We start from the raw sequence: 25,248 nt of genomic DNA, 5'->3' as shown, positions 1-25,248 counted from the left end.
TTCTTGCGCTTGTTGTCAAAGATGCTGTGTTGTTGTATCACAAGTCAGTTGGAAGGATCAGATCAGTTATCAAGTTTGTTACCGGTTCTCCCTCTAGGTTGGCCAAATTCAAAGAATGTGCTGCTCTCGAGAAGATTGATTGTAAGAAGATGGTTTTCCTTGATGTGAAGACCAGGTGGAATGCTACGTATCTGATGCTTGAAGCTGCCATTCCATATGAAAAGGTATTTAAGAGGTTAGAAAGGGAGGACAAGAGCTTTCGTTCTAAGTATATTTTCAAAGAATCTGAAAGTAAAGCTTTACCTAATACCGATGATGATACCGTTGTAATTGATAATGAAGATTATTATATTAGTTCATCTAGTGAATCTGAATGTGAGGGAGATGTATCTAGACAGAAGAATACTAAGAAAAAGAACAAGCCTCGTCATCATGCTCCCTATGCTGCAGACTGGTCATATACTAGGTGTCTTGTTAAGTGTTTAAAAATCTTCTTTGATGTTACTGTTAAGTTCTCGGCTTCAGTTCAGGTTACTTCACATGAATTTCTATGGCAGTTGGCATTGATCCATGAACAGTTGGTTCGTCTTAGAGCTGTAGGAAACCCAGATCCTCATATTTCTAGGATGGCAGAAATAATGCTTCAGAAGTACAACGCATATTGGGGGGATTATGAAGATATGAACTCTGTTATGTATTTTGCTAAGTTGCTTGATCCTCGGGAGAAAGAATCTGGTTTGAAATTTGATCTGGAATGTTTGTATGAGCAAGATGATTTCAGGGTTACAACTGTTTTGAAGGCTGTGAAACAAGATATGAGAAGACTTTATGATGAGTACACCAGCATGTATTCAAATGCCGATGCAGAGGAAGGTGACATCATTACTTACTATTGATCATCATTAGTTCATTACTTAATATTGCTTATTTGATTTTTATAATAAAGATTGTTATCATCATTACTTACTATTGATTGTTCTGATGTCTTAGGTACTGGGTCAACAGCTGCTGCTGGTGTTGATGACATGGTTGTTTCTGTGCAAGAAGAGAACATTGAGGATATGCTTGAGTCAAGGAAGAAAAGGAGAAGAATGAATGTTCATAGTACTCATCCAAAGCCAGAACTTGAAAGGTATTTGCTTGATGACTGTGAAGCGTCTACCAGGGAGTTTGATATTCTGGCATGGTGGCAGGCTAATAGTACCAAGTACGAGGTGCTATCACATATGGCGAAGGATATTTTGGCAATACCAGTGTCTTCTGTTGCATCAGAATCTGCATTCAGTACCGGAAAGCGCATTCTTACCCCATGGAGAAGCTCGCTATCTGCCAGGACAGTTGAAGCACTTCTCTGTACGCAAAGCTGGTTGCAGAAACCTATCTCTCTTGATTTTCTATGTGACTATGTACCAGATGACAATTCCAACATTGAAGATGGTAATAGAATCTCTTCTCTTTTGACTTGAAATTTGAATGAATGTTATCTTCTTTTATCTGTTAGTTTTTATACCTTTTATCATTAGACTTCATTGAATATATTTGAATATTTCTTCTTTGCATTCTTTTTGCAAACATTTTGGGAAAGGATGAAGATTAAGGGGATGATTGGCTTGAGAGATGGATGGAATGCAATCTTTTACTGGTCTGCTACTTGAGAAATGAAGATCAAATGGATGACTCTTTTTCTTTTACTGACAACTCTTTATGCTACTTGCTTTTTAACTTTGGTTTCATCAGACTTTTTGGTTAATCTTTAGACTTAAGACTTTGGTCAACTTGTTTGTGAACTTCAACTCTGTTTTTAATCTGTACACTATGGTTATCTTGTCAAGACTTAAGTATGGAATGTAGTATCAGTTTATTAGAAATTCAGAAATTCAGAATGTATTTATGTACAGGTGCAGGGTACAGGTGAAAACCGAACCGAACCAAATCGTAACCGAATAATATCGGTGCGGTTAAAAGCCGAGCCGAATACTAAACAGTTCGGCTGCAGTTTTAATTGTGATAACCGTACCGAACACAGTTAGGTGAACGGTTTTAGCTATAACCGCACCGAACCGAACCGTGTGCAGGCCTAATCGAGGATGCGAGTTCTTAAACCAGAAATTTAGGAAAAAGACGGAGAGCTTACTTACAATTACAAGTATCAAAATAGTAAGCCTCGAACATGAAGTTCTATGTCGGCATATGTTTGAGAAATTAGGGAGAGACAAATTAAATTCCAACGTACATATGGATTGCCGTGAGACAATGTCACTGGTTTATTTCTAAATTTCTAGCCAAAAGATATGAATATCCCCATTTCACACTGTTCGAAATTACCGGCCAAAGCAGTGAAACTGAATCACGATCATACTTTTGATGACACCATGCTGTTTCCCAGTCGCAGAATCATTTGCTGCTTCTCTTGATGTCCGATTTCTACTTCATTTTCATGGGATGCCATATATGAGATTTCTTTTGCAATTTATAGATTCCAATTTCGGATTAATTTTTAAATTTTTTCTCTTATTTTTCTTTTTTGTTTGCTTCTCCTTATTGGCAATTCTTTTTTCATTTTCGTTTCATTGATCTAGCTTTGCAATTCTGAACATACATTCTCATTCCCTCATAACGTCCCCTATACCATTTCCCTTAAGCTATTGTTTATACAACATTATACAGTTATCATTAGTTAACAGTTTAATCATATTCACATAATTTACGTATGAATACTAATTAATTCAGCCGCTAATACTTATTAGCAGAATAATTTCCCAATAATGTCTCTGATCTTCTAGTTGTCTAAACTAATAAGAAAAACAATTTCGCATTCCTCTATAGGATCATTGCACTCAAACTTGAGCGGAAAAAATAACTAGTTTATGAAATGCTATAAGCACACCTAGTGGCTGGCTAGTGCAAGAGTTCCAAGCACCATAAACTGAATTTCAGGGCCGTGTAGGGAAAAAGGCATGGTCCAAATATTTGGATACCTTAACTTTTGAACCCTAAAACCCCAATGATAGTAGGGTAAGTCCAATCCAACCTAATGGTCACATACTGATAATTGGGCATCCAAAAACAACTGATAATTTGCAGAATGTGTATAAAAAAAATAAACTTGAGTACAAGTATATATAATTTGGACAACAAAAAAATAATCATACAAATACAAGTACATAAATACACATGGTATTACAGCAAAGTGTTTCGTAACCTATTTTTCAACTGTCCTACATTAGTGGTGGACCCACCTGTTTGACAACCTTCATCATCCTTAAAACCAGATGAATCCGTCCTAAATGGGTCCCACGAAGAAATATACCGTGCAAACGACCCCACCGTCAAACCATAATGTAAGTATATGATCGAAAAAGCAGATCACAAGATATCATGCAGCGAGTTTGCTGTTTTACTAAGATAGCGAAATTTTGTTGATGAAGATCGAAGATATTTCACTTCACTCCGACTGTAAAATACTCTAGTGCGCATGTTAGCTTTAAATAGACGAAGGGGCGTTATAATGGTGGGACCTGTTTGGTGCAACATGGTTAAGCCAGGCAGTAGAAAGAGTTTTAAGCTAAAAGTCAAAAATAAAAAGAAAAAAAAGTACGAAAATCATAAATATTTACGGCGGGGGAGATTTATTAGCTGACCCTAGCTAGAAAAAAATACAGATGAAGAAGCCTATACTAGTCACCAGTCCTTTCATTTAAACCTACACAAATTTAAGAAAATTTTCCTCTAATTTCTTGTCAAAAACAAGGAATTTACAGCCATTTATTGATCGACAGACACAGTAAGAAGAAAATAAAAGGAAGAAAATTTCATTTTTTTTTTCTGCTTTTTACTGTTTTTTGTTCACATTGATTTTTCTCATTTTTTTAATTAGTTAATAATGATTAATATTCTTATAATTTATTTAATTAAAAAATTCTTTTTGTTTGTTTTGAGCCGTTTGGAAGGATTTTCACTCTATAAAAGCATTTCTGTGTTTCCATCTTCTTGTTTTTTGTTATCATCAGAAAATACTTCTCTTATCAAAATCTTCAAAGAAACAGGGAAACAAACAAACCCTATAGTCCAGAGACTCCTATACTCTCTGTTCTTCTCTGGAAAACTTAATTAACCCATTTAAAGAATCAAAACTAAGAAGTTTCCTTGTCTCTAGGCTCTGAGTTGTGCCGTTTTGCAGAGAGTGTCAAAAACGAAAACGGAGTGTTTGCAGTGAAGAGCATTAAAAGCTTTTCTTCTTTTTCTTTTCTTTCTCTGCTCCTGCAATTCTTATTAAACGCTTCTGAACATTGCTGTCCGATACATCCAATGGCGATTACTCTACAGTTTTAATTTCTCTCTCACACAAACACGAGATACATACATCAAAAAAACCCTTCTTTTCCGGAATTAAGTCCACGCATTTTGTTCATTCAAACCAAAGACCAGAGAAACCCCCCTATTTAAAAACACCAAAGATACTTGCTTTCTCAGAAGAAGGAGGAGGAAAACAGAGATATTGTTCTTTTCTATCTTCTGGTCAGTTTTCTTTTCTGTTTCTGATTTTTTAACTTGTTGTGTTAGATCTAATGATGATGTAGAGAAATGGGTTTTACTTGAATTTGACTAATTGACTGTGATTTTGTTGTTTTTCAGATCCAAAATGCAACCTCAGAAAGGTGAAGAAGGTCCAATAGTATCATCAAATTACAATGAAACAGAGAATGGTGGAGCAGAATCATCAAAAGAAGTAACTCATGAACATGATCATGATTCTGGTTTTAATTTCAAGAGTTTTCTCTGGCATGGTGGTTCTGTTTATGATGCTTGGTTCAGTTGTGCTTCAAATCAAGTAATCCTCATTGCCCAAATTAGCTAAAAAAAATTGAAACTTTTTTCTTTTTTTGCTAATTAATCTGCCATTTGTGTTGTTTTACAGGTAGCTCAAGTTCTATTAACACTACCATATTCTTTCTCTCAACTTGGAATGCTGTCAGGAATCGTATTTCAAGTCTTTTATGGTCTTATTGGTAGCTGGACTGCATATCTTATTAGTGTTCTTTATGTTGAGTTTCGAAGTAGAAAGGAGAAAGAAAATGTTAACTTTAAGAACCATGTCATTCAGGTATCCATACACATTCGTACTCATACATACTCAACAACTAATTGAAACCAGTCAAAATTTTCTCAAAGTCTTTATATTTCTTTAAAATAAAATCTGATCTTAGATTTTCCTGTTTTCTTTGTAGTGGTTTGAAGTGTTGGAAGGATTATTAGGTCCTTATTGGAAAGCAATAGGACTTGCTTTTAACTGTACTTTCTTACTCTTTGGCTCTGTTATTCAACTCATTGCTTGTGCAAGGTAAAATTCTTGTTTTCCATTTCCAGAAACAAAAACAAACAACCAGTGATATCAAGATTCATTGAATTGTGAATTCGAAATTGTTGTTGATTGTTGTTTGTTTTGTTGGTTTGCAGTAACATTTACTACATCAATGATCATTTGGATAAAAGGACATGGACTTACATATTTGGAGCTTGTTGTGCAACAACTGTGTTTGTACCTTCATTCCACAACTACAGACTTTGGTCATTCTTAGGTCTTGGCATGACTACCTATACAGCTTGGTACATGACCATTGCTGCTGTTGTCCATGGCCAGGTATAATGAAATTCGTCTCTTCTCTTACTGAAGAACTGTATCTACTTTTTAGCTCATTTTAAAGATGTGGGTGAACAATACCTTCACCCCCGCACTTGAGAACGTTTTGTGGGTTTTGTTCACCCAGTCAAACAAAATTGAAGTCTAGTTAGTTTATTGTTGAGGTCTGTTTGGTGTGAGCTGTAAAAGTTGTTTTCTAACTTTTATTCCACCTCTCTTTTGTAGGTTGAGAACGTAAGCCATTCAGCTCCAACAAAGATGGTATTATATTTTACAGGAGCAACAAACATACTCTATACATTTGGTGGACATGCTGTTACCGTGTAAGTAGTTATTAATCATAGTTTAATTAATCACAAAAACATTGATTAATTTAGGTTAAAAGCCTGTTTATATTCTTTTCTCTTGTTTTTTACTTAAAGATAAAACCACTTTGTGTTGTTTAATTAGCCTCTTAGTCATAGCTTTAGGACCTTAGGTTCCTTCTTATTGCAGCTTTTGTTTGCCATTTTAGGGGAGACCAAATTCATCATGGGATTACTACTTTTTGATTTACTGACAAAATTGCCACCACTTTCCCCTGAGCATTACAATAAAAAATCTAAAGTGTTAAGCTTTAATTTTTTTACATTAGAAAAAATTTGTGTGTACTTTAGTCATTGCTTAATCTAACTTTGGGATCTAAACTAGTGTAAAGTCAATGGCATAATATACACTCAAATGTGTACCTCTGAGCTGGGTAATGAGTTGTTGAATCGGCTACTGCCCTCTTGACCTTATCGGCTTATCCTAGGGAACTTAATTTTACATTTAAGACAACTTAGTCAGGGGTATTTTGGTCATTTAAATTAATTGTTCTTACTCAACTTGGCTCTATGTGGTGACTAATGGTTGGGGTGATGTTCAAACTGCAGTGAAATCATGCATGCAATGTGGAAGCCACAAAAATTCAAGTCCATTTACCTACTTGCAACACTCTATGTCTTCACATTAACCTTGCCATCGTCCATTGCTGTTTATTGGGCTTTCGGTGATCAACTCCTAAATCACTCCAATGCTTTCTCACTTTTACCCAAGAATGGTTGGCGTGATGCTGCCGTTATCCTCATGCTTATTCATCAGGTATATTTATAAAAATACAATAACACCCTCAATTTGTCAATTTTGCATTAGTACTATCCTTTTCGTTAACTGTCAAATTATTGATTGTGGTTGCAGTTTATTACATTTGGATTTGCTTGCACGCCATTGTATTTCGTATGGGAGAAAGTCATCGGAATGCATGACACCAAGAGCATATGTCTAAGGGCACTCGCTAGGTTGCCTGTAGTGGTTCCAATTTGGTTCTTGGCAATCATTTTCCCCTTCTTTGGTCCTATCAATTCTGCTGTTGGTGCTTTATTGGTTAGCTTTACTGTCTACATCATTCCAGCTCTTGCTCATATGCTCACTTACAGAAAAGCCTCTGCCCGTCAGGTAATTCCTCACTTATTTCTCTTGCGGCCCATTAACTTTTTCATAATTGGTGAACAACACCCAATTTTCCGGGTACAAAACTGGCACTGTCTTCAGGGTTTAATTCTTTTGGATGGGCGTAGGTCCCAATTATGACTAGTCCAATTGTCTAATATCCAATTGATTTTGACCATAACTAATGCGTCTTAGTAAACGACTAAGTATCCATGGGACCTTATATAGCCTTGCCCGTATAAAACGAGGGACTTGTCTAGTCTTAGACTAGTCAATTTTCATTCATTTGTCCATATGAGAGGTGAAACTGGCTAAAATCCAAACATTGAAAGCCTTAATTTTGGTTTTATTAGCCAATAAGTGTAGTAGTACTAGAATTATATTGATGTTGAATGCAGAATTTTTTGTCTTAAATTCTAGGGGTTAGGGTTTTACTACTATGTTTTCATCATGATTGATTTTTTAAGAAATGGTACCTAAAACCACGTGATGGGGTGAGGGATAGGAAAGGATATGTCATTGCCAGCATTAATTGGTTGTGTGATTTTTTGGTAACAAATCTAACTTGTGAGCAAGGTGGTGATATGTCTCTTCGGATAAGCATCTAGCTAGCTTTGTGAATACACCACAGACTCACGGCTTTGTGAATTTGGCAGTGCTTGATGTGTGTTCATTTGCTCTTCTTGTTTTACAGAATGCGGCAGAGAAACCTCCATTTTTCATGCCGAGTTGGACTGCAATGTACGTACTCAACACATTCATCGTCGTTTGGGTACTTATTGTCGGCTTCGGGTTCGGTGGTTGGGCTAGTGTGACTAACTTCGTTCAACAAGTCGACACGTTCGGACTGTTCGCAAAGTGCTACCAATGCCCCAAGTCACCACCACCGGTGACCGTTGCTCCACCACCCAAACATCACTAAGAATTAGCAAATACAGGCCAACCAAATTCTCTTCTCTTCTTCTTCTTCTTCATTTGTATCATACATGTGGTGTAGTGTGCTTTTTTTTTTTGGTGTTTTAGCTTGGTTTGTAACTAGTAGTAGCAGACAGTGTGTGCCTTTTGGGAATCCTTTGCTAATTGCCATATCAAAAGTAAAGGGATGATGATGATAGTTTTATTTTGTTGGAGGGTATTTGGTTGATTTTAAGTATTAGAAAGTTTATTATTGTTTTAACTTAAGTAAAGTATTGAAATATAGAAGAAGAAATATATAAATTTTCTTTGGTAATGAAATGGAGTGGCGGTGTTGCATCCTTTCTTTGTGGTGCAAATTGGAATCATTGCGGGTTTTTTCTTCAATTGATTGATGAAAAATATCAAAGATTGACTTAATACAGATTCTCTAGTTACTAGGGGAGTGATGTGTGGGACTATCTTCACATGGGTTTCATGTGCCATTCTCCTCCTCTCTTCAAATAGTCTATATGCAGCTTCATATTCTCATCTCACATGTATGAATGTGTAACCAAAATCAATGTAATGCATAAATGAGACATTTGCATTATGTTGATACTAATCAACCATGTTATTTTAAGTACCTGTTCAATGATTTTAATCATTATTAATGTGATCGGAATTTGACCCATTTGCATTGATAGTTTCTTCTAATTCACATTAAGTCAAGTATGAAACCCAAAATTGGGTGTCTTCTTGTTGTTCTAGCTGTTCGGTTAATTATAATATGGTTTTGGTTTTTTGTTTAATGAATTCGAGTTGATTGGTCAAGCTTGTATTTATGTTGTTTTGAGTAGTCAATAATTTTTTATCTTTGTAGCTTTAGATTAAATCCAAAGCAATTTGACACATATCTTATTGGACGAGTTGCATAGTTATCCCTGAAACCGATAGATTCTTTCTAGTTCTTATGATTAGTCATGAGAGTGCTTAGAATTCAGATAAAATAGTATTGGAGCAACTCTGGTAAGTCATCAACCATGTGGAGTGTGGACTAACAATAACTCTGGTAAGTCATCAACCATGTGGAGTGTGGACTAACAGCAAGTCTTATGGTGGAATTCAACCTATTTCAAGTGTGGAAAAAGCATGGAATGTCAAATCTAGTGGCTTCTAAGTTGGGACTTTTCACAAAAAAATCCAAGGAGGGTTCCATGGTTTGGTGGAAGGGTTCGTGGAATCCATCTAAACGCCAATAAGAATAGCGCTAAACGCAAATAAGATTGGCGCTAAAAAAACGCCATTAAGAATTGCGTTTTTTTTATCCGTAGATTTAAAATGAGTTGTTGAAATCTAACTGCTGAAAAAAAAGCTCAATTCTTAATTGCGTTTTTTTAACAATTTATGGGTTTAAATTACGGAAATTTACAACCAGATCATACTGCTTATAACAATATTACCAAAAAGGTTTGCAACAACTCGACAAATGTTTCTCATGCTTTCATCCGGTTCCATCTAAAAAAAAGATTTAAAAAATTGACCCTCAACTATGGTGATTGGCTAAATATTCTTCGACATCTTACACCATCCCCACTTTCACCCTAACATCTTACACAGTGCAATACTCATCTAAACTATACATATAGGACTGGTGAATTCATTCAAAGAAATAGGTCCAATCAGAGTGTGATGAACCCATCTAAATTCTAGATCAAGAAATTGTGAGCTCATTTGGAAACGATGCATCCTACCTAAACACCATGAATCGTTAATACCGAGGCGACACATAAGCAGGGGAAAATACGTAACTAAATGTTTAGGGACAAGTAGGTAATGTTATGTGTAAAAGAAACCAACAAGGAAAGCACACAATGTCGACCCAGGAACTGTTGTAGAAAAAATATCACTGTAACACATTGTGAGATGTCTGAAAATGCGACGGTACCAAAATACACTACCAATTTTTTCTTAGGCAACCTGTATGGACTTAAACTCAAACATAATTCCGACGAGTTACAACTTATTGCCACTCAATCAGGAATAATATGTAAAGCTTATATCTCTTTTTCCCACAATCAGAATGTTAACAGAACACAAGTCCATGAACCTGATTATCGTGAGAGTGCTTGGACGATCCCAAAGATCAATATCCAAGAATCAATCAAGTCGTATCTAATCAAACAAGGATTGATGAATCTGTTAGAGCACTGCTCGGTCGAACTCGCAAGCGTTGCTATCTCAAGCTTGTTTGTCAATGTTAGTGATCAAAACTATAAGTCTTGATTTCTAGTCTACTTATAAATGTCTCTGACTAGGTTAGATTGTGTAGTTGAGCATTAGACTTCACGGCGTTCATCATTGAAGACGAAGAACTACTAAGGAGAGCTTGTGGAACTTCATCAACAAAAAGGTATGTGGAGACTGAAACTCATCTATCACTTGGAAAGTCTATTTCTACTCTATCTCCTATATTGAGACATAAGTCGTGTTACGATATAGTTTTATATTATACACATTTGAGATTTCGAGCTGAGTTTAACTCGCTTACATATTTCTCGGAATATGTGTTGGCAAGCTTTCGCCTCGACCAAGTTCATCTTATATTCTTAACGAAAGTCAAAAGATGATCATGTGAAAATTACCGAGTAACATCTTACATGGTTTGTGTGATACAATCATTTAATGTAGACTTGGAATGTTTCGTTATGATTATTTCAATAACTTGAAAATTGCTTTGATGCTAATAGTGTGTGAAAACGGCTATTGTCATCCTCTAAGAAAGTTTCAATGATTGAAATAAGAGTTTAGAACACTTAACCATTATTGGATTATGACATGTTGTGTACTCTTGCACATATGTAATCCATGTCCGGGAACCATAGTATGCGTACCCGTATGCATACCTGTTGGTTTGAAAAGTCCGGGAACCTAAGTATGCGCACCCGTATGCGTACTGGCGTAAGGTTCATGTCCGAGATTTTCTGCTGGGATTGGTGGTATGCGTACCCGTTTGCGTACTGGCGAAACCCAATTTCAGTCCGGGTATTTCAAGTATGTGTACTTGTTCGCGTACATGAAGGTTAAAGTTCTAAAATCGGTTAAGTTCATGAACTAATACATTTATATAATAATGAATGCATTCTTTGCAAATCTTGGCTATAATATTTATGAATTGGTTCGAGTGAATCAAACCGATTTTGCTTCAATTGTGTTCTTGTATACTTCTATGAGAATATAGCAATTGAACAACTCTTTAACTAGTTTCATTTGAGTCATTTGAACTAGTTATGGTTAAGATGAATAAGGTTGATATGAGAGTGTTCATATGGCTAACCTTGGTTAACTATTGTTGAGCCAACATGGTGTACACGTTTAGGTACGGCTACATAAACCTAAATGAAGGTACATTTCATTTGCGTGTAACAAGCTAAGTTCGATCTAACGGTTGAAAGATATTAGCTTGAAACTAATCAGGTTTTCATCTAATGGTGAATATTGAATGCTTTGTTACTAAGGTAACTTAGATTGCAAACCCTGATTTGAAAACTATATAAAGGAGAACTCTAGCAACTGGAAAACCTAATCCCCACACCTCATGTGTATACTAGTTGCATAAGCTAGAGACGATTCTCCTTTAACCTTAGGTTTTTCACGAAACCCTGTAGGTTAACGGCTTGAAGACTTCATTGGGATTGTGAAGCCAGATCCAACTATTTTCTCTGTAGTTGTGTGATCTGATCTTGTTGTTTATATCGTAATGAGTATGATATTCTTTGAGATTGGCTCGAGATTTATCCTTCGATAGGCAAGATAAAAAGTAGTCACAAACATCTTCGTCTCATCGTTTCTGATTCCACAATATCTTGTTTCGCAACCACGATTAAGATTATTGTGAGGTGATTGATAATACTAGGTTGTTCTTCGGGAATATAAGTCTGGGTTATCAATTGGTTCTTGTTCACCTTGATTTATCAAAAGACGGAATAAAACTTGTAGGTATTTCTGTGGGAGACTGATTTATCTATTCCTATAGAATTTTCTGTGTGAGACAGATTTGTTTATCAAGTCTTCGACTTTGGGTCGTAACAACTCTTAGTTGTGGGTGAGATCAGCTAAGGGAATAAAGTGCGTAGTATCCTGTTGGGATCAGAGACGTAAGGAGCGCAACTATACCTTGAATCAGTGTGAGATTGATTAGGGTTCAACTACAGTCCAGTCCGAAGTTCATTGATGGTAGGCTAGTGTCTGTAGCGGCTTAATACAGTGTGGTGTTCAAATCTGGACTAGGTCCCGGGGTTTTTCTGCATTTGCGGTTTCCTTGTTAACAAAACTTTTGGTGTCTGTGTTATTTCTTTTCCGCATTATATTTTGTTATATAATTGAAATATCACAGGTTGTGCGTTGAATCGATCAATTGAGAAATCCAACCTTTGGTTGTTGATTGAAATTGATTGATCATTGAACATTGGTCTTTGGTACCGTTCAATTTATTTCTCTTATATTTAATCGGGCTGGCAAATTCCTATTTGTTGATTGTAGATTGAATTGAGAGATAGAGATACAAAACTCTTGGATATATTTTTCTCTAGATTGAGTCTAACTGTCTAGTTGATTCTCTTGAAAGTATATTGGAGTTTGTCTATTCAGATTGCCAAAAGAAATATTGGGTGTGGTTGTTAGTCCCCCGCTTTTTCAGTATCTACTTTGATTGATTTACGTACAACCTGTAATATTTCAATTATAAAGATAAACAATATAATGTGGAAAAGAAATAACACAGACACTAAAATTTTAGAACAATTAACCAAAATTTTGTGAGACAGCTATTCCCGTCTTCTAAGAATGTGTCAGTAATTGAAATGGGAGTTAGAACAATTAACCACTAATTGGATATAACACAGTATGCGTACTTGTATGCTAACTGTTGCAAGTTATTCCAAGTCTGGGAACCATAGTATGCATACCCGTATGCGTACTGGTTTGTTAGTTGAAATCCAGGAACTTAGTATGCATACCCGTATGCTTACCGGCGTAAGTTCAAGCTCGGGAATTCAACTGCGTTTGGTGGTGTGCGACAGTATGCGTACTCGTTCGCATACTGGCGAACCCATACCAAGTCCGGCTACTTAGGTATGCGTACCCGTTTGCATACTTGAGTAGGTTAAGTTCTAAAATCGGTTTGTTCATGGACTAATACATTTATAAAACAAGGAATGAAATCTTTTGCAAACCGTAGATATAATGTTCATGAATTGATTCGAGTGAATCAAAATCGATTTTGCTTCAATTGTGTATTGTATACTTCTATGAGAATATAAACAATTGAACAACTCTATAACTAGTTTCATTTGAGTCATTTGAACTAGTTGTGTTAAGATGAACAAGGTTGATATGAAAGTGTGCATATGGCTAACTTAGGTTAACTTTTGTTGATCCAACAAGGTGTACACGTTTAGGTACGATTATCATATCTAAATGAAGTCACTTTTCGTTTGTGTGTAACAAGCTAAGTTCTATCTAACGGTTGAAATATATTAGCTTGAGTCTAATCAGGGGAACATTTTCGTGAAGAAAAGACTGTCTAAAACATTACCCATACACGTAGAAATAGGCCTCAATATGGTTGTCTGTGCAGCTTTCAGGAAACGACTCATTTACGTACTCACTTCACCGGCATGAAGAAACTCTAAATTTTCAAAATCCGAGATGATGAATCATAAATTCTAGGTGTTCACTACATACCAAATTTATTAATTTATGGAAAGAATATCAACTTATTGAAATGAGTAAAGAAAACAAAAGAACTTTACCTCTGATTCTTTAGAGACTTTTCTCAAATACTTCATACACATTTTAGTTGGTGTTGAGAGGTACTTTTGCCTTGTTTTATTAAGCTCCTATCATAGTTTCTACACCTGCAAATTCGATTTCTACGAAGAACCCACGTCTCCTTCTCACACCACAATTCTTAAAACATCGAAAACATTCAACATTTTACATTAAACCATTAGCACAATTATGCTATAAAACTAGATGATATTCCATTTATAAAAAATTAAGTTTTTAAAAGAGGATATATATGCATTCCACTTATTTTCTTAAACGTATTTATATCAAATCTAATATGCTTCATTCTAATCAACAAGACTAGAATTCCAAGTGTAAGCAAATAATCTTTTACTTCAAACTCCAACAATTTTGCTAAAATTATATAAGACTTAAACAAAATACAATTAATCAATCTCTATTCTCGGTGTTGCAAGAGTGCAAGAGTTTTATCCCCTAAAAACCCTGTGAACTGGCCTCAAACCTCCATAGCCCGTATAAACACCAAAATCAGTTGTCACACCAGACCATGAAAACTCACAAAACTGAAATTTACCTTTTGCAAGAGAAAACCATTTAGTTCTAGAACAAAACTCTTTCCAAAACTAAATTGTTCAAAACATCTTTTCATTTGTGCAATAAGAACTTTAGCGGATCACGGAGACCAAAAAGAAAGGGGAAGAAGATTCAAATTGACACCCCTAGAATTGACATAAAAATATACCTATCCCATACATTAATATCACTAGGAATGAAGTATAATCAGCGAATTCCATAAAAGCCTAAATTGACATTAACCTAACTTCTTTGTTTTCCAACAAATTCAATAGGAGGAGAATTTACAGCAAGCACCAGCTCCAACATCAGTACCTAAATGTATTTATTTTTCTACAAAACTTAGGTGTGCATGATTTCAGTTGGTTTCTTTCAATTTTTTTCGGTAGCAGAGGGAGGAAAGAGAAGAAAATAAGAAGAGGAAATTACTCCCCCCCTCGTTCTCTCTGGTTTCTCTTTTTATGTCTTGGAGAAAATGTGACACGTGCACAAATGCATGGGTCAGTATTATAGCACCCAAGGGTTTAACATAAGGCAGACTTTTCTATTAGGCATTGACATTTATTCTTAAGGCAGCTTAAAAAATTTAAAAGAAGAGTTTTAGGCATTCAAAGTGCAAAATTGGGTTAATGGATTTTGGTTAAACCCGAGAAGAAGACACGAAGTGTTACATGCGGTTTCCTCGTTAATAAAATTTCTGGTGTCTGTGTTATTTCTTTTCCGCATTATATTTTCTATATAATTGAAATATCACAGGTTGTGCGTAGTTCAATCAATTAGATAATCCAACCTTTGGTTGTTGATATAAATTGGTTGACACTTGAACATTGGTCTTTGGGACACTTGAACATTGGTCTTTGGTACCGTTCAAGTTGTTTCTCATAATAATCAGACTCACAGATTCTATCTGTTTGATATGCTGATTACATTGAGAAACAAAGATACAACTCTTAGATATATTTCTATTGATTGAGTCTGACTGTCTAGTTGATTCTTTTGGAATTATATTGGAGTTCGTCCATACAGATTTCCCATATGAAATATTGAGTGTGGTTGTTAGACCCCCGCTTTTTCAATTATGGGTAACATCGCTCATCTTAGTCAACATTTGCACACTTCACTTTTCCATCCATTCTCTTATCTATCCATGTGATTTAAGTTTCATATACATTTTATTTGTATTTACTAAATAAATACGCTAGTACTATGCGTAACGTCGAAAGACACTGCATCAAGTATATGACAACGATTATCTGAGTAGAGTTAGCTTATTTTTTATGAATGTCACACGCAAGAAATTGCTTATGTTTGATGATTGGGATTCATGTGGGATATTGTTAGCTAAAGAACATTTGTAGGTTATTTATTTAGCTTGCTCATTGTCGATTTTGGTAAAAGATAGATAGACAAGAAGAGAAAGCTAGGGTTTCGGGTTCTTCCATTACCAAATCTATTTCTTTCTGATTATTTCTGAAGTATATCATGTGTTTTACTAAATCCATGAGTATCTAAACTCCTATTTGATTGAGGATGAATTCTAAGTTCTAAACAAGATTTGATTTAATATATGAATCTATTTTGATTTCTTCATATGATTATCATTTGTTTCAACTATGATGAATATTTATGATTGACTGATTGATTATCTTAGGTGTCCAACTAAACTGATTTCTTATTTGATCTACTGCTAGTAACGGGTTAGGATATCCGTAATTATTGAATAACCCTTACACAAGTAGAAAACGTGAAACATTGCAGAGGGATTCTGTGGAGCAATTGTGTGTAGAAACAACACTAGTAAGCAGACCGAGATTATGTGTTTGATGCTAGGATCAACCTAATTCATAAAACCCAAAGCATTTGATTATGTTACATCGTGAGAGATTTTTCATGGTGGCCTAGAAAGGTAGAATCTAGTAGTCGACCGCTTCTGTATCCAGTGATATTAGGAATTTAGGGGATGTCACAGCTTGTTAATATTCTACGGTTGGTGGATGAATATATTACTTAAATGATTCTTTAGTGGCCAGAAACGAGATCCTCCAGAGGAACTATATGGTTTTTTGATTTTTTTTTTTTTTTTGTGAAATTTTCTGTAATGCGGTTTCTTTGTATGTGGATTTCCTATTTCGAATGTTTTCTTAGTAATGGGTTTTCTGATATTTGGTATTTGCAGAAGAGGAGTTTTTATGAGTTTCTTTATAAACAGGTATCGGGGAGTGAGATGGTAGAAAAATGGTATGAACTTTGATAAAAATTGCTTAATGTTTTTTATGTTTCAGTCACATTGTTTTATCGCACATTGTTTACTTATCTTAATGTCTTTTAAGCTCAAATGTGAACATTTTTATTTTCTTTCTTTATTTTTATAATACAATGCAAATGAAAATCTTTGACAAACTAACAAATTATAATAACGGTACAAACTGGATTTACCGTATTCTAATATTACTCTACGGAAGCATAAAATTCTTCAACTATCTAAGCAGATGGTGTTTCAATTAAAATCAACCCCTTATAAAGCTGATGTATATGGGTTTACGCGTTTACACCATTATTTTGAAACTTACTAGTCCCCGGATTATTGCATAGTACGTAGGAAAAAATGTGCATGTTGTTTATAAAGGACTTTTGGCTTTGGTCAAAGTGGATATGTTTTGGTTCTTATTTTCTTCTATAAATAGGTTTTTTTAGTCAAAATTTCCTATTTTGTTATTTGTGTTTTCCCTCTTCTTCCTTTCCCCTCCTTGTAATTTGATGTCAGAGATCAGTTATTTTGTGGTTCCTAACACATGCCACTTCAAGTGTGTCTGCAAATATTTGTGTGATATTGAATTTTGTTGATGAGGCAGGATGATGAAGCAAGGCTTGTTACCAATGAATGAGGAAAATAAGGTTTTCGAGTAGAAACAGAATCAGAAACAAAAGATTGTCTCAGAATCCAAAAGCACACAGAAACAATCAGCAAGTAAGAAACAAAAACTCGAAGATAGATGATCAGACGATGACGATGATGACTTTGAACCTATCAGCAAAATATTGATGAAGACTAACAAGAGACTAAAATGAGAATCTTTTTAATTTCATCCCTTAGTTTTAGGCTAGTAGTTTTAAGTCTTTTTAAAGTTTTTTTCTTTTCCACCTAGCTTTACAAAAACAAAAGGGAGATGGACGTGTTTGGAGACCATGCTATGCACTACATAAACGAAGTTGGTTTAAAGTTTCCTCATGACTTGGTACGTGACACTATCGCAGATATATTCTATCGTGCTAGAGTGTCTGCTAGGAAAGAGATGGACTTGGGATTTCTTGCTAAGAATGGTGAGTCTCTGAAACCTGCTGACATCCTTGTATTCAATTGGGATAGTGATCGTGATGTTTTCTTGGATGTGACGATTGTTTCGCCTTTTTCTGGAGGAGGAGGTCGTATTTATGGGTTGGCTATTAAGGATGTTGTTGCTCGTAAGAACACCAACTATTTGGAAAAGTGAACTTCGCAGGCTTACGGGTTTGGTGCTTTGGCCTTCACTACTCTTAGAGAGGTTGGGGACGAGACTACAGATTTTATTAAACGTCTAAGAAATTTTATGGCTAGTCATGATGCTAATGTGCGAGTAGGAGATTTCTTTTTTCATAGGCTAAGTGTGGTAGTTCAAAAAGGAGTTGGTGCCCAGCTTGTTGATCGGCTACCGACAAGTTTTTTGTCTGACAACACCTAAGATAATTTAATTAAGACGTTGAAATAGGATATAACCACTCAAATCGTCGCAAATTTATAATAAGATAAATGAAGCTTATGCCTGCTAAAGTCTTTTAAAAAGCATATAAAAACATTCCAAAGCTTTTAAAAACATAATTAAACATAATTTCATGTTCTTCCAAAGTCTTCCTTCATTAGTCTTCATTATTTATTATCTGGGACGAAGGTTATTCCATCGTACTTGCACACCCTTTGGCTGCAGTAAAAGAAAGCTGAACTTGATTTAAGGTTTTGTAAAATTTCTTTGAAAATAACTTAACTCTAAAAAAAAACATTTATTTTACCTTGCCAAGAGAAATCTATTCTTCCTCACAGAATCATCAAACTTCTTCTTGTGGTCATCACGGACTTTTGTTTGTTTTTCTTTGATGTAAAAGAAACCAATGGAACCATCACAGTTTGAGCACTTCAGAATGTTTCTTTGATGAACACACTCTATTAACTTATATTTATTCTTCACCGGGTACATTTTGGAGGTCTCGACGGTAACAAGTTCACCCATGTAATAGTTTATAATATCTAGTAACGACCTGCAAAGTTTGAGTGTAGGGGCGAGAAGGGGACATTAATTCTGCTAATAGAACAAATAAATTAATTAGAAATCACGTGATATTCTCTTTAATCCTTATTATTTTCTTGAAATGTCCTCTCTCTATCTTCTCATTCATCATTCTTCTTCTTCGTGTTATTATCTTGTCGTTGTGACAAGTTCAAGATTAAGAGAACCAATCTTGATCAACAAATAAACAATCCAAGTCATGGGTTCATAAAATCAGTCGACCAATGCTACTAGTGATTTTTTTTATCCCATTAGATATTTATGATCCCATCATAATCATCTTTTCATGTGTAGATGGAAAAGTTATTAAGTCTTTTAGATGTTAAATAGTTGTACCATGAAGTTTTACATGAAATCAAGATTTAGAGTATCCTTATAAACTATTAAAATCAGAGATTACTACCCCATTGATTCCCTAAATTGAACTTAAAGAATCTTTATAATGAAAACTTAAATCAGAGAGATTACCATTATCAAAAATCTGTGTTTTTTCCCTTGAATTGAATATCCGATATTCAATCTTTCGATTAAACTTTGGTTTATGAGCTTCTGTTAGGGTCTTTGACTTCAATTACTTCAAATTGGCATTTTCTTAAATTTTCATGAATATTTTATTTTTTTCTCGTGGAACGAATTTACAGTCTGTTGTGAGTAAGTAGAATTTCTAGGGTTCCAAAATTTTCGTGATACGAGGAAAAAAAAGAACTAGGGAAGATAAGATCTGTTAGTAAAGAGGAAAAATAAAGGGTAAGAGAACCATATTCGGAAGAAAAAAATTCAGAAGAGAGAAAAATATGCACGTGATTTTCGCCGCATCAGCTGAACACCTCAGACAAGGAGGAGAAGGGAAAGGTGAATAACATTTCCTTTTTTAAATGGATGATAACAATCTACTAATCATCTTTGTTTTTGTTTTTTTCATTAGTCTTTCATTCTTTAAGTGCATCGTCCGCTTGTATCAAAAGTCATAAATTCAAATTTGGTTTTCTTGTACATGATTTAAGTAAAAATTATACTTCTAAAACCCAAGATAAAATATTCTCTTTTTCATTTTATTTAATCTTCATTTACTCTTGGTGAACTTTGTTCTTTAGAAGTTTTTTTTTTATTGCTTAATAATATACAGTAAAACTATTTTCAAATTTACTCTTCATTTTAAATCTTTCTTTTTCATAAACAATCGGTTTTCATAAATCAAATGTGAAAAGAAACCAATTGAACGAAAACCATAGTTTAAAAATAAAAACAAAGCAAGTTTCACGACTTACCCAGCGAAATTATCAACTTTGGAAAATGGTTTTCTTTCGTGGCTCACGAATGCACTGCAAGCATAGTGCATTGTTGTATCCCATTCATCAGGAAATTCTTCTCCAACTTCATCATTAAACTATGAACGACCATCTTTACTCCAATAAGGTTTATCCATGAAAGAAAACCATTTTCCAAAAAAAATTGTGAAAGAAAGTTGATGATAACAATGGGGTAAGTTGTGAAACTTGCTTTGTTTTTATTTTTAAACTAGGATTTTCATTCGATTTGATTTCTTTTATCATTTGATCTATGAAAAACGATTGTTTTATGAAAAAGCAAGATTTAAAATGTAGAATAGATCTGAAATTGGTTTTATGTTGTAATGCAATAAAAAAAAAATTCTAAAGAAGAAAGTTCACCAACAGTAAGTGCAGATTAAATAAAATTAAAAAAAAAATTCTATCTTTGGTTTTAGAAGTTTAATTCTTACTTAAATCACGCACAAGAAAACCAAATTTGAATTTATGGCTTTTGATATATAAACACATGATGCATTTAAAGAATGAAAAACTAATGAAATTAAAAAAAACAAAGATGATTAGTGAGTTGTTATCATCAATTTTAAAAACGTAAATGCTATTCACCTCCCCTTTCTCCTCCATGTCTGAGGTATTCAACTGATGCGGACAAAATCACGTGCATATTTTTCTCTCTTCTGAATTTTTTTCTTCCGAAAATGGTTCTGTTACCCTTTTTTTCCTCTTTACTAACAGATCTGTTCTTCTTATCACGATAATTTTGGAACCCTCACAACATATAGTAAAATAGTTTCATGGAAAAAATAAAATCTTCATTGAAATTTAAGAAAATGCCAAATTTGAAGTAATTGAAGTCAAACACCCTAACAAAAGCTCATAAACCAAAATTTAATCATAAAAAATTGAATACTAGATATTCAATTCAAGGGAAAAAACACACAGATTTTTGAAAATGGTAATCTCTCTGATTTAAGTTTCCATTATAAAGATTGTTTAAGTTCAATTTAGGGAATCAATAGGGTAGTAATCTCTGATTTAGTTTATAAGGATACTCTAAATCTTGATTTCCTGTAAAATATGGAACTAAAAACGGGCTTCTGAAAACTTCATGGTAATATTATTTAACATCTAAAAGAGTTGATAAGGATTAAAGAGAATATCACGTGAGTTTCCAATTAATTTATTTGTTCTATTATCAGAATTAATGTCCCCTTCTCGTCCCTACGCTCAAACTTTGCAGGTCGTTACTGGATATTATAAACTCTTACATGGGTGAAGCTGCTACGGTCAAGACCTCCAAAATGTACTTGGTCAAGAGTGTGTTCATCAGGGAAATATTCTGAAGTGCTCAAACTGTGATGGTTCATTGATAACAAGTTTGAACAAAGATTCTTACGTAGCGTTTAAAGGGATAGTATCGCCTCCAGATGATCGTGCCGAGAAGGCAATAAATGGATCGGAACGGTAAAAGGTATTGCCATTTATTCCTTTGTTCACATTATTAATTTTATTGGCAACCAGTAACGAACTTCTTGGTATTCAACTATCTGGTAGATTTTTTCGATGGTTTTACCTCTACAAATTCTGGCACACTTTAATTATTGAATATGAATTTTTGTTAGATTGCGAGTACATGTATGATGTTTTAGTTTATGATCATAACATTGGCTATGATTACGATATACCCGCACTTCTGAGTGTAATCTATGAAGGTAAAAATGGTTGAATTTCTTGATATGAGCTATTATTGATATATTAAATGATCTAGGGTTAGATATTTTATTCGATTATGTCGTTTCTTTTACATCAAAGAAAACAAACAAAAGGCCGTGATGAACACAAGAAGAAGTTTAATGATTGTGTGAGAAAGGATAGATTTTTCTTGGCAAGGTAAAATATTTTTTTTTGTTTTAGAGTTGACTTATTTTCAAAATGATTTTATAAAATGATGGAAAAACCTTCCTACCATATAATAAATAATGAAGACTAGGGAATGTATAATTATTAGTTAAGTATGGATGTTTTATTATGTTTTTAAAAGCGTTGAAATATTTTTAAAATCTTTTTAAAATACTTTAGCAGACATAAGCTGCATTTATCTTATAAGAATTTTGCAAAAATTTCGAGTGGTTATATCCTATTTCAGCGTCTTAAATTATCTTAGGTGTTGTCATGTTAAATATCCTGAATGCTATTCCTAGAGAGGTCTAGTGTCCTCAAATATGTCTAAGAGGTCTATCAGTTAATGTACCAAGAGTTATTCTTTCGATCTATATTAGATTAGGTAGTAGAGTCTTAGGATCATCTGAGTTCCTCTTTAGGATTGAAAATTAAAGATCACACAAAAAATCATTTTAAAAAACTCAAACGAAGGTTAGTAATGAAGATTAATCTCATTTCAGACTCTTTTTGATTTGTATATATTTTTGCAGAGTCGAGGACTTTCGTAAATGATCAAGTTACAAAGAAGGATCATATCACAGATGATTCAATCACAAATATCTTGTTATGTTTTGAATTCGAGCCTTGCTTTGAAAATTTCCAAAACAAAGAAATAAGTGAGAAAGTTTTATGAACTTTGCACATTTGAGTTCGTAAACCTAATTGGTGTGTTTGCGAACCTACTTAGTGTTGGGAGTTCCTGAGATCTAAATGTTGCTTGAGTTTGCGAACCTAGTTTGGTGACTTTGCGAACCTAGTTGAAATCCGAAGTTCGTGAACCCCAATTTCACTTTCGCAAACCTACTTGCGTGGATTCATAAACTTAAATGAATATCAAAATTCTTGAACCCAAAATTTTGTTTGAGTTCGCGAACCTACTTTTGTGAGTTCGTGAAGCTAATGAGATTTTGAAGTTTCTGAACTCTGGAACTCATTTGAGTTCGCGAACCTACCTTGGTGAGTTAAAGAACACCAACTCATTTTATTGGATCCATGTACTTTCCTCTATGTTATTTCAAGGCAAGATACTTACATTTTTACGAATTGGTAACTGAAAACGCGGACTTTTTCTTATGAAATTTGTATGGACAAGCTCAATATGACTCAGAGAGTTAGACTCAATCAAGGAATGATATCTAGAGTTATATCTCTTTCTCTTGTGATTAGAATATTTACAGAAATAAATCTGTGAACCTAATCACAATAAGATTACTTGGATGGTACCAAAGACCAATGTCCTAGAATCAATCAAGTCGTATCAAAAAAACTAGGTCGAATGTATCTACTATGATTGATTAGCGTATAACCCGTGATATTTCAATTATAAAGATAAACAATATAATCGAGAAAAGAAACACAAACACAAGAAGTTTTGTTAACGAGGAAACCGCAAATGCAGAAAAACCCCGGGACCTAGTCCGGATTGAACATCAAACTATATTAAGCCGCTACAGACACTATCCTACTACCAATTAACTTCAGACTGAAATGTAGTTGATCCCTAAAATATATCCCATCGGTTAATGTACAGTCCCACTCCTTACGCCTCTTGAATCCCAGCAAGACTCCATGCAATTGATTTCCTTAGATGGCGCCACACCAACTAAGAGTTCCTTCAACTCAATTGAAGAGTTCAAACCAAATATACCTCCCACAGATTAAGCCTATATATGATTTTCTTTTACAATCAAATAGTTAGATCAAATTTGATGGAAATCGATAGCAATAGACAAAGTCTAGCTAACCTCAAAATCCGTACTTATGCAACCCGAAGTGCGGCCTAAATTATTATTCACCTCACAAGTATAAAACTTGTGGGATCAAAAAAGTTCGAGACGAAGAGAAATTTGATGATTTTTATCTATCTTGATCGAGTAAGCAGCTTTGATCAAGATCAGGAGACTCGACTTATCAAGGAAAGATAACTGGATCTGGCTTCACGAATCCATATGAAGTATTTGTACTCGCTAAACCCTAAAAGGGTTAGGAAGAGGACGACTCTAGTTACAACTAGGACACGCCAAAAAGTAGTGTCGGTAAAAAAGCGGGGGTCTAACAACACCACCCAATATTTCTCTTAGCAATCTGTATGAACAAACTCCAATATACTTTTTATGAGAATCAATAGACAGTTAGACTCAACAATAAAAAGATATATCAAAGAGTTTGTATCTCAATCTCTCGATTTGATCTTTACTCAAGTAAACGGAAATCTGCGAGTCTTTATCAAAAAGAAATAACTTGGACGGTACCAAAGACCAATGTCCAAAGATCAATCAATATCAATCAACAATCAAAGGTTGGATTTCCAATTGATGATCTTTAACGCACAACCTGTATTATTTCAATTATATAAAATATAATGCGGAAAAGAAATAACACAGACTCCAGAAGTTATGTTAACGAGGAAACCGCAAATGCAGAAAAACCCGGGACCTAGTTTAGATTGAATACACACTGTATTAAGCCGCTACAGACACCAGCCTACTCCAAGCTAACTTCAGACTAGACTATAGTTGAACCCCAATCAGTCTTCCACTAATTCAAGGTACAATTGTACTCCTACGCCTCTGATCCCAGCAGGATACTGCGCACTTGATTCCCTTAGTTGATATCACCCACAACTATGAGTTGTTGTAACCCAAAATCGCAGACTTGATAATAAACAAATCTGTCTCACACAAAAAAGTCTATCAAAGGATAAATCTGTCTCCCACAGAAAAAACCTAGGTTTTGTTCCGTCTTAAGATATAAAATCAAGGTGAACAGGAACCAATTGATAATCCAGTCTTATATTCCCAAAGAACAACCTAGATTAATCAATCACCTCTCAACAATCCTTCTTGACTACACAAGCGGTTTTTCGAGGAATTACAAACAGTGAGACGAAGATGTTTGTGACTTCTTTATCTTGCCTATCGGAGAACTCTCACGATCTCAAGCCAATCAAAGATTGTACTCGTACGACAGAAGATGCAAGATCATATCACACAACTACGATAAAAGTAGTATCGGTCTGGCTCCACAATCCCAATGAAGTCTTTAAGTCGTTAACCTGGTTTTAGAGAAGAAAACCAAAGGTTAAAGGAGAATCGACTCTAGCGAGCGCACTAGTATCACACATGCGTGTGGGGGTTAGTTTTGCACAATGCTAGATGTCTCCTTTATATAGTCTTCAAATCAGGGTTTCGCTTTAGTTACAAAGCAATCCATATTCACCGTTAGATGAAAACCTGATTTAGATTCAAGATAATATTTCTCAACCGTTAGATCAAAAACTTAGCTTGTCACACACACTTGGGTAGACGTT

General features: G+C 34.6%; 1 protein-coding gene and 1 pseudogene across 1 annotated transcript; both read left to right on the top strand.

Moving 5' to 3' along the window:
- Window positions 1-3,991: 3,991 nt before the first annotated feature.
- LOC113313985 (auxin transporter-like protein 4) lies at window positions 3,992-8,343 on the top strand. Its single transcript, XM_026562759.1, has 9 exons — window positions 3,992-4,518; window positions 4,636-4,831; window positions 4,919-5,104; window positions 5,229-5,341; window positions 5,458-5,641; window positions 5,867-5,964; window positions 6,556-6,763; window positions 6,860-7,117; window positions 7,806-8,343. Exons 2-9 carry the CDS (start codon window positions 4,643-4,645, stop codon window positions 8,031-8,033), a joined length of 1,464 nt encoding a protein of 487 aa, XP_026418544.1. The 5' UTR covers window positions 3,992-4,518; window positions 4,636-4,642; the 3' UTR covers window positions 8,034-8,343.
- Window positions 8,344-21,662: 13,319 nt separating this feature from the next.
- Window positions 21,663-21,741, top strand: LOC113314662 (annotated as a pseudogene).
- Window positions 21,742-25,248: the final 3,507 nt, after the last annotated feature.

The sequence above is a fragment of the Papaver somniferum genome, chromosome 9 (genome assembly GCF_003573695.1).
Source record: "Papaver somniferum cultivar HN1 chromosome 9, ASM357369v1, whole genome shotgun sequence".
In the NCBI taxonomy this organism is placed as follows: Eukaryota; Viridiplantae; Streptophyta; class Magnoliopsida; order Ranunculales; family Papaveraceae; genus Papaver; species Papaver somniferum.
The sequence above is the reverse complement of the archived record's forward strand: the minus strand, read 5'-3'. Positions and strand labels throughout refer to the sequence as shown.

Coding starts and splice junctions, on each gene's coding strand:
- LOC113313985 (XM_026562759.1), top strand. CDS start 4,643: ATGCAACCTCAGAAAGGTGAAGAAGGTCCAATAGTATCATCAAATTAC. Junction 5,965..6,555: donor GGTGGACATGCTGTTACCGT/GTAAGTAGTTAT, acceptor TTCAAACTGCAG/TGAAATCATGCATGCAATGT. Junction 7,118..7,805: donor GAAAAGCCTCTGCCCGTCAG/GTAATTCCTCAC, acceptor CTTGTTTTACAG/AATGCGGCAGAGAAACCTCC.